Here is a 10,031-nt window from a genome sequence, read left to right on the forward strand (position 1 = left end):
ACCCCTCCCCAATTACAGGCACTATGCAAGGGCAAGGCAAAGGCACCCAGGAGCAGCCAGGCTGGGATGGAGAGGAGGCAAGTGAAGAGCAGTGCTGCTGATCCCTTCCCAGCTCTTGAAACACATGTGAGCTCTGTCCAAGGGTAGTAACAGCAGTAGCCAAAAGCCTGAACTTTGCTTCCAGAAAGAATCAGCTGTTGAGCTGAGCAAATTTTGATGCTTTGCAGGGTGGGTGGAGGGAGGGAGGGAGGGAGGGAGAGAGGGAGGGAGAGAGGGAGGGAGAGCCAAGCCTGACACGGGCCAGAGCAGGAGGGGAGGCACTCACAAAGGCCTTGGAGGCAGGATGGAAAAGACAGTAATTACATAAGAGCACTTGGCGAGCATCTGGCTGGAGTCAGCTGGGCCCCGGCGGCCCTCCCTCCCTCCCTCCCTCTCTCCTGCGCTGCTAAACAGGAGCAGCTGAGGATACGGGATACGGGGTTCGGGATACCGATAACCCAGCGCGGGACCCTGCCCAGGGGAGCGGAGGTAAGGGCTGCTCCGCTGCCCCGCCCGGCTTCTGGCGCTCTGGAACATCAGGGGCAGACGAGCGGGGAGCGTGGGGAAGGAAAGGCAGCTGTGGTGCAGGAGAAGCAGTCAGGAAGGGGAAGAGAAGCGGCTCTTCGTCTGGCTCTTGGTGCAAATGATCCCCCTTCACCCTGGAGGTTTGGTGAGGGAGGAGCTGCGAAGGGCGAGTGTCTGTGCGTGGGTGTGTGTGTGTGTGTGCAACAGGTCCACATGTGCCACAGGGGAGCTGAGCTGTACACAGGGGCTAGAGAGGAGAGAAAAAGCATCAATTTCCTTCTCCATACCTGCGGTAGAGTGGGGAAATAGGATGGATGCAGCCACTGAGGTAGAGACAGTCTTTGTCCCCCTACTTTGCCAGGGTTGTGATGGGTACAGGAAAAGGGAGGAAATGGAGGAGGAGGAGGAAACAGCTGCTTTTGAGCAGGGATTGTTGCAGTATAATCTGGACAGTGCTTGCCTGGGCTGCCTCCAAGGCAAAGTGTGTGATGAGGGAGAGCGAAGATTGTTGGGCACACAAGGTGCCCTCAGGCTTGGACTGCACTTTAAAGCATGGTTGGCACAGGTTTCCTGGATAGAATTCTCAAAATCTCCTGTAAATGTAACAGCCCTGGCGAAATATTGCCGGTACACACTGTTCCCTTTGGGGAGCAGGGCAGTATTACCCTAGCAAAAGTGTCTTTACTGGCACAAACTGCTGCCCAGCAGGGCAATGCCACCAGAGCACATCTTTGTTTGCTGGCTCCTGGTAGGTCCCTGCTCAGCCCAGGTGAGACATTAAACACAAAGTCCTGCTCACTCCCCACTGTGAGCTGTTCTTGCAATCAGAGGAGACACAGGCAAAGGCCCCAGCAGATGAGGTCCCCCATGAAGAACATCTGCTTGGCTGGTGAGCAGCTCAGGAGAGCAGATGGAAATGTGGGACAGAAATGAGGACAATGGCCTCCCTGTTACCTGTTTCCCTTAGAAAGGTGGAAGAGGCCAGGCATAAGGCCAAGAAGCCCAAGTGGGTAATGTCATGTTTGGAAATAAGCCAGGGAGGAAAACCTGAGAGAGGCAGTGCAGAAGCTTTGTCTTCCATATCAGTCTCCAAGTTTTCATGCACCCCAGAAATTCTTCTTGCCTTTAATAGTACTGTCAGCTGCCAAAATTCCCACCAGCAGCAGCCAGGAGTAGACAACACAAGTCATCACAAAACTCCTCTTCTGTCAGCTGGTAAGGCTCCATTAGCAGATGTATTGCCCTAAACTTCCTCCACCTCGTTTCCCAAAAGGGGAAACTGAGGCACAGGCAAACATGGGCAATTTGCAGTGGATTTCGTTGCACATCAGTGCTGGAGCCTGGTGAGGAGCTTTCACACTCAGCAGTGCATTTCTCCATCCTCTTCCTGCCCCAGCTGGAAGGCATGTTCACTCCATGTTCATTGAGCTCCAGGCTGACAGGCAGCCTGAGAATATCTCCAGGCCTCCCAGCCCCCATTCCTCCCTTCCCCCTCAGCTCACAGTGCATATTTTCCCAGAGTTTTCCGCTTGCTTCTCCAGTGGTTCTGGGGTCCTGCCAAACGCCAGCCACTCTCTGGGAAGCGGGGCCTCCCATTCCTAAACCAAACAAATGGGAGAAGGGAAACAGGGAAAAAAAGTCCCAGCACACGTAGACACGCTCAAAACCTGATTCCCCTCAGAAACTTTGGAGCCTTCTGCAGCTCCTCTTGGAAATTGCAGGAGGCACAGTGCTGACTTGGCATTTCTGACCCCTGCAGAGCAGAGATATTGTCCACCCTTCCTTCTGCCTCCCAAAGATCCGTGTGTGCACACACCCCCCACCCCAAACATACCCAGGGTATAAATGCCCAGGTCAGTTTTGGTGCAGGATAGAATCTTCCAATCCTCTTCCCAACAGACTCTGCAGTGTGAGAAAAATCTCTCATCTCTCCCACCCTGCATTCTTCTCCCCTCCAAAATGCCCTTCATTCCAATGTTCTGGTGCATCCACATTGTGCTTACCCCAAAGGCACAAGCTTGTCAGCTTGGCGCCAAGCTGGGGACAATGGTCACAGCCAGGGTTTGTTTCCAGATCCCCAGTTTTGCTGGCAGGCAGCTCCCAGCAGCCAGGCTCTGCTTCAGAGCAGGCACACCCCTCCCATCCAAAAAGCTCAGCCTGGGACCTAACCAGGGGACATGACCGAGGGATGACACGTGCTGGAGCACAAGGCTTGGGGCTCTGCCCAGGCAGAGGGGATGACCAGAGAGGGAAAAAACTGATGCCTCTCCCAGTTGGCAGCTGCTCCTGCTAGAAATATTATGCCTAGGGCAAGAGGCCACAGTGATGTGCAGAAAAAACAATGCAGGAGAGAATGAAAGATGAAGTCTGGGGACCATGAGTGAGTCCGGCACAGCTGGGGAGAGAGCATGGCCAAGCATGGCCCTGGGACAAGGGACTAGCACAAAGGACTGAGGGCAGAATTCTGCAGCACCCTGCCTGAAGGAAAGTGTCTCTCTTGCACCACTGCACCTTACCTTGTCCATCCTGAGATGCCAAGGGTGGGACACTGCCCTGCTGCTGTCCACCCCTCGCACAGGGCACAGTCTGTGCTGCCTGCTTTTTTTGCTGGCTGGAAGTGAAAAGGCAGAGAATAAAACCAAACCAACATCGTGTGCAAGGAAAAGGCTCTTCCTAGGAAAGAGTTAAAAAGACGCTGAAACCCAAGCCGGTTTGGGATGGAGAGCACCCAAAAGCCAGGGAGGGAGCAGGCGGGAGAGGAGAGGGGAGGGAGCCGGTCCAAGCCCGGCTTGCGCGCCCGGCCAGCGCTGAGCAGCGCCTGTGCCAAGAGCCGGCTTCCTTAAAGCCACGGCTCGGGGGCCTGCCCCGCAGGCACAGGGGAGCCGGCGAGCCGGGGCTGGGCCGCGGAGCGGGGACCCTGCGGCCCGCGGGGTGAGCACTGCGCGGCGCCGGGGCAGGCAGCACCATGAGGGCACAGGCCGCCACAGGGGCTTTCTCCGCTGCTTGGCGGGCCTGTCTTTCGTAAGCACACTCTCTGCGAGCTGCGGAGCTTCACGTCCTTCACCCTCGGCAGCGAGGCAGCTCCCCTCGGGCCCGCCCGAAGGCTGCGTGGGGCCGGCCGGCCCCTCGGGAAGGTGCTGGGCTTTGCCTGGGAACCCGCTGGGAGGGGACCGAGCCGCCGGACGGGTGGGATTCGGTGGGGAAAGGAGGGGGCTGGAGTTAGGTTCCCAGCCCACAGGGGAAGAGGCATCTCTGCTGGGACATGGGGATTTTGGAGTTAGATTCCTATAAAGAGCTGGTATGCAGTGATAGGAGGGCTGGAGAATTTTTTACAGTGATTCCCACAGATTGAGCAGCTTACCAGAGCATGCTTTTGCTAAAGAGCTGTTGAGGTTCGACTCAATGACCCTAGAGGTCTTTTTCAATCTTAACAATTCTATGATTCTGTCTCCTTCCTCTATCCCAGCCTGGGGATTGCATATTCTAGTGGCTTTAATGGTTTGCCTAGTCAGCACCAAGCCTTCTCCCCGGGTCAGCACCGAGTCTCCCCTGGCCTGGGCAGAAGGGTGTGGGGCATCCTCATGGGCCATGCGGTTGCTGCTCCAATTGCAGCCTTGACCAAGCCTGTAAGCTCCCTCCACAGGACAATGCCATTTCATCCTACCCCAGCTCCAGTCACAGAAAGATGTTTTATCATGATCTCTGTTCCATCCCCTATGTCCTCTCCCTTCTTTATACCTCACTTCCTCGTATTTTCCCAGGTCACCATGGACATAACCTACCTGCGCACATCCCTGACCTTCCTTTTTCTCCCTCTTGTTGTGTTTGGGGCACCCACTGATGAACCCAACCTCACAGAACCAGGCCCTGGTGCTTGCAAGCGCTGTTGTGACTCACTGGACTCTTCCACAGATACCCCACCAGTCCCTCCCAGCCACCACCACTTTCCCTACCCAGTGCCAGAGGTCCGTCCCTACATCAACATCACCATTCTGAAGGGTAAGTCTTTGCCCCGGGATGCCAAGGCTGGCTTATGGACTGATGGCATTGCAGTGGAGGTGACAGCTGGATTGCTGTCCAGAGACCACCAGGAGCCATCCTGGAGGATGAGTGACCACACACACTGTGCCCAGGGTTTAGGTGTTTTGTGCTGTGATGAGGAGTAGCCTGGGGGGATAGAAGTCAGTGCTATCTCTGCTGTGGTCTCAGGATGTGCCTGCTGCTAATTCTTCCTCTTTGCTGACACAGGACAGCCTCTTGCCAAGCTGGGAGGACACATTCCTTGTCTCAGACTTAGAGTCCTGTAGTGCCTGAGGGAAGGAACACTCCTTATCAACTGCAAAATAAGCGTGTTTGAAGGGCATTGGCACCCAGGGAGGTTGTGGGGAAACCTCCAGCTCCGTGAGTCATGTGCATTTGGGACCGTGAGGAGGGCAAAGAGAAACAGCAATTATTTGCAAGCACCTCCAGGTTAAACTTGCTGTGACCCCCAGCTCATTCCACCCTGCAGTGGCTGGCTTGGCTAATGGGAAAGGGTTCCCTATTTTAGATCAGCTCCTCCCTTCAGGACTCCCCTTTTAGCCTTTGCTGTGGGCAAAAGCCTGTTCCCAGCTGGGTGCTGCCACATACTTCTTGTAGCTCTGTGGTTTTTCTGGGTTAACTGGGCGGATGCTCTCCCTTCCCTGCCCTGCCTGGAAGTAGCTGTAATCCATCAAAGCTCAGAAGGGCAGATACAGGCCTAGACTGGAGTGGGGTGTCATAGGGGGACCTTCAATACCATGCAGGGAATGGAGAGGAGGAAAAGAACAAGATACAGATTTTGAATGCTGTCACTTAGAGCTGGAGGCTGCTCTGAGTCCCATTTCTTCTCTGTATACACAAAGTACATTCTGGTGCTGGTCTCTCTATGTACTGATGACTGCCCAAGTGTGTAATGGGCGGTGCACACACTCCACATTAGAATTGCAGTATTAGTTATACAAGATGCTCAAAGCATGCCAGTATTGTGAAAGCATCATCCCTCTAAGCTGCAGTGCTCCATCTACCCTGTCCAGCTTGGATCTTTTCCCTCTGACCCACCCTATTGTGCCTCCCTAATCATATTCCCCCACAGGTGTTAGCAGTTCCTCCCCTCCTGCAGCCTACAGCCAGACCAGTGTGCATCCTCTGTGGATAATTGGGTCATAGGAGAGGTGCATGGGAGGTAAGGCTGTCCTGGAGGTAAAGGAGTGTGGGAGAGGAAGAAGAGGCCAAGAGCCCCAGCAGTACTTTGGGCTGCTGGGCTCCCTCTGAGGCTGAAGTCTCCTAGGGAGACATCCTGGTGCCTCCAGCAGAGCCACATCATTTGGTGAGCAGGGGATTCATTGGGGAAGAGACTCCTGTCACTCTCAGAGTTCTGGTAGCTGCTTTCCCATGAAGAGCAGTGGTATTGTCACCTTCAGAAGTGTTCCTTCTTCTGGCATTGCCCCATTCTTGTGCAATCCTCTTCCTCCTCATTAGGCTTTCTCACTGCCGCTTCCACATCTTCTGGTATCACACAGGAGTTTTGTCCTCTGCTTCCTCCTGTAGGAGAGAAAGGAGACCGGGGAGAGCCTGGGATGCCAGGGAAGTGGGGCAAAGAAGGACCGCGAGGCGAGCGGGGTGCCCAGGGCCAGAAGGGCAGCAAGGGACAGATGGGCACGGCGGGAGACCCCTGCAAGCATCAGTACGCTGCGTTCTCCGTGGGCCGCAAGAAAGCACTGCACAGCAGCGAGGGCTTCCAGGTCCTCATCTTTGACACCGTCTTCGTCAACCTCTACAGCCACTTCGACATGTTCAATGGCAAGTTCTACTGCTCAGTGGGTGGACTTTACTATTTCAGCCTCAATGTCCACACCTGGAACTTCAAGGAGACCTACATGCACATCATGCACAACGAAGAGGAGGCTGTCATCCTGTATGCCCAACCCAGCGACCGCAGCATCATGCAGAGCCAGAGCCTCATGCTGGAGCTCCAGGAAAATGATGAGATCTGGGTGAGGCTCTACAAGCGGGAGCGGGAGAATGCCATTTACAGTGATGATGTTGATGTGTACATCACCTTCAGCGGGTATTTGGTCAAGCCCAGCATTGAATAACTCCTCTTCCTTAGGGCTCTTTGGCCTTTTCCTTATTCTTCTCTCTTCCTTTCTCTCTCTCTCTCTCTTTCTCTCTTTACTGCCCGTAACCACTGCAAATCACTTGGAAATGGGCCTGTCAAATCTCAGGCACTGAGTGTGAAACTTGCCACACTGGCTCCCACCTCACGCTCTCTTGTAGCCAGACCTGTATCTGTCCACTTTACATCATGGCACTACCGTCTCTTGCCCCTCACCTCATAACCCCAACTTAGGTTATTGGCTTCTTCTCAATCTGCCAGCAAGCTGCCTCTGGCATTTAGGGTTCTAGAGTAAGAGGAAGCCAAAATGCTGCTCCTGGGCCTGTATCCCTCCTTGGGGCTTCATACACAAAGGACTCCTGTGGAAAGGGCTAGAAAGTCCCCACTGCTGAGGTACGTCCTGGCTCCTCTCCATCCCAACTAGACATAGCAGTTTTGTAGCCTGAAACAAGGTCTTGATGTCACCTCTGATATCTGTAGTCTGGAGAGCAGACTGAGGTCTGATGGTCTCCTGTACCACAAGGAAGATGTAGGAGCACTGGGAGAGGATATTGTCTTTTCAAAAGGAGAACACTTGGCCTTCTAAACTGGCTTTCCACAGACACTCTTCTGTATCTCAGACTCCAGGCTGGCCATCAAACCTAGACCTGGTGGGATTGTCCTCCTCTGTGCCAGCTCTAGCTCTCCAAAGGGATGAAGGGCCAGACACCTGGCCAGACCCTTCATGGGCATCTGCCCATGATTCAGTAGAGACAGCCATTCTGTTTCCACTAGGGATCAGCAGTACAGAAAGAGAGACAGAGAGAGAAAACCTTGAAAACCCCTCCCACACCTCCCCTGGGGTGCTACTCAGTCTTGGCTTATCAGCTACGAGAAGCTAGTCCAGAAAGAGAACCCAAATCTGCTCTCCTTTGGCAGAAGTGCCATTTCATTGTCCTCCTGAAGGTGGTTCTCCCATACTGGTATTGAAGGACCACTGTTTCAGGGCCTGAGCTTGAGGCTGTAGGGGCAATTGCAGTTCAATCCATTCCAAACGTGGACATGCTGCCTTGTCTTTGCCTCTGTGATGGAACAGAGATGGAGGTGAGACAACAGCACCTTGCCCAAGGGTTAAAAGCTTCCCTGCCGTATGCTCTATGCCCTTTTCTGGCAATCTCATCAGAGTAAGTGAGGAAAACACGTGGCTAAACAAACCCTCGCTCTTTTTGTCAGTTTGGAGATGTCGCAGTGAGAAAGGAATGCCAGTGGTAGGGTTTTCTAGTACTATTTATATTGGTCTCACACTGCTCCCACTGGCATCCCTCTGGGGGGGATGCTGCAGTCCTGGGGGAGCAGGTGAGGCTGGCTCAGCACTTTAGGAAACCTACTTCCACATGTGATGCTCCATAAACAGCAGAGCCAGGACTTGTCTCCTTTTTGAGTCTCAGGACAGGACAAGCAGGAGAGACACAGATATTTCTCCTCTGCTCATCACTGGTCATGAAATCCTTGAACTTACCCGGGTTCTGCTGTCTCTCTGCCATGGTCTCTGCCTATAGCACCTGGGAGTTCCAGGGCTCTCCCAAAAGAAATGTGCATCATTGTACAAGATTATGTCTGGTACACCCAGCCCGGGATAGCAAAGGAACAGGGACCAAGGGTGAAATATTAAAACTGACCTTGAAAAAATTGCAGGGCATTTTCTCTCTTATCCTGTTTGCTTACTCTCCATGCTTTTCTAAGGAAACTGCACAGACTGCAGTGAGTTTCAGGAACTTGGCTGTGGATCCTCCCCACCACTGTCAGTGAGGCAATGGCTATAAAAACAAAGTTTCACTAAGGCAAGGCTGATTTTTTCACAGGGAAACATGTGATGAAGGGATCATGGAAACTAAAGGAGACTGTGGGCTTCTTCCTCTCCCTTAGCAGGTCAAGTGTGTGGAATTGCTCAGAGACAGGATTTCAGATAGCCGAGGAAGCAGAAAGCTGGAAGTGATGCTCGGGACTGAATCCCTTTCTCTCCCTCAACAGGCTGCAAATCCAAAGATAGTCAATTTAAAGTGCCCCATGCCTCCCTGAGGAGAAGCAAGCCTCTCTAACACTGAATATCTCCATAAACAAGCTTCCTTCTTTCTCCTTTCCTATTTGGTGATTGAATGCTGGTGACAGGTCTCCTGTGCTATGCATGAGCAGCCAGAGGGTGCCTGATGCACTTGAGAGAGGAGGGCAGGGGGACCAAAGGGTGTGTTTAACAGGCTTCTGGTGCTAAACAAGATGGCATTCCCTTGGTGCTAAATCAGATTTCAGGAGTATTGGGTGCTTTCTGGAAAGTGTAGTAGGCTGAGTTGTGATGTACTCTGGAATTAATGGTGCTTTATGTAACAAAACCAAACAAACTCCAAGAACTTTTGTATATATATATATTTTTCAGTGGTATTAAACTTTTTTCCTTGGTTGTTTTGCACTTAAATCTGTTTTTCTCTCCCAACCTATTCCTTCTAGCACTGGTTATTGCTGAATGATGTGATGGAAAAGACACTGGTCTGAAATTGACAGGTACAGAGTTTAACTCTCTGAAACTTCCCTGGGTAATCCTTGGCAATCTTGTGTCTGTTTACTTTGCAAGGAACTATTACCTTAAAATATTAACTGCTTGAACACTTCTAATAATGACAACCCTCTCCCTTTTGCTGGAAAAGCTTTCAGCAAATTCAGAAAAGGATTCTTTGGAGATCACCAAAAAACTCCCAGGACAATACAATGAGTTGTAGGAGTAGGCTTCAACTACTTATTTATGTGGAGGAAGGCTGGGTTAATGTTGGAGTTCTCTTAAAAGAGATCAGATCCCTTTATCTTATGAATTTTTTTTAGCACATTCTTCTATCAAGTATTTGGTAAGCACTATTTTCCCTATGGCATTTCTCTTTTCTCTGCCAAGAGCTGAAGGCCAGGAAGCAGAGTGTAGGAGGGACAGTAAACTGTTGACTGGACACTTATGCTTCCTAATATTGGAATGAGTGGGAGTTCCAGAGTTAAGCTGGAATGCTTATTTGGAAGACCTGTGTGTGATGAGAAAGGCCTGAGGTTCAGGTCAGGGGTGGAAGGACAAGTGGCAATTGCTCATAAAGTTGAGGGAGAAGGGAAGACGTGAGCAGGGCCTGGAGATTGGGGCTTGAGTGAAAGATCTGGAAGGATAGAATCCTAAGGACAGGGAGATGCTTTTTGGGGTCTCAGTCCAAGTCAAAGAGATATGTGGGGTTCTGTTTATCATCTTTGGACTGAGGGGACTCCTGCTGAGGTAGAAGGACAGGCAAAAGAACAAGATGAGGTGCCCATATAGGACCTTCTGTTT

The 10,031-nt window shown here is 52.1% G+C and overlaps 1 protein-coding gene across 2 annotated transcripts; it reads left to right on the plus strand.

The window, feature by feature from the left end:
- The first annotated feature begins 418 nt into the window (after positions 1-418).
- C1QTNF6 (C1q and TNF related 6) lies at positions 419-9,143 on the plus strand. Of its 2 annotated transcripts, XM_059473360.1 has the most exons (3): positions 419-528; positions 4,326-4,563; positions 6,133-9,143. In XM_059473360.1, the coding sequence occupies exons 2-3, from the start codon at positions 4,332-4,334 to the stop codon at positions 6,678-6,680; spliced, it is 780 nt and encodes a 259-aa protein (XP_059329343.1). In that variant the 5' UTR covers positions 419-528; positions 4,326-4,331; the 3' UTR covers positions 6,681-9,143. The 2 variants fall into 2 exon arrangements, with proteins under 2 accessions (XP_059329343.1, XP_059329341.1); XM_059473358.1 differs by lacking the exon at positions 419-528 and having other exon boundaries at positions 4,246-4,563.
- Positions 9,144-10,031: the final 888 nt, after the last annotated feature.

Source organism: Ammospiza nelsoni, chromosome 5 (assembly GCF_027579445.1).
Source record: "Ammospiza nelsoni isolate bAmmNel1 chromosome 5, bAmmNel1.pri, whole genome shotgun sequence".
NCBI lineage: Eukaryota > Metazoa > Chordata > Aves > Passeriformes > Passerellidae > Ammospiza > Ammospiza nelsoni.

What these genes read in the sequence shown, in the direction of transcription:
- C1QTNF6 (XM_059473358.1), top strand. Translation starts at nt 4,260, where the DNA reads ATGATCTCTGTTCCATCCCCTATGTCCTCTCCCTTCTTTATACCTCAC. An exon ending in CAACATCACCATTCTGAAGG is followed by an intron (nt 4,564 to 6,132) that starts GTAAGTCTTTGC and finishes TTCCTCCTGTAG; the next exon opens with GAGAGAAAGGAGACCGGGGA.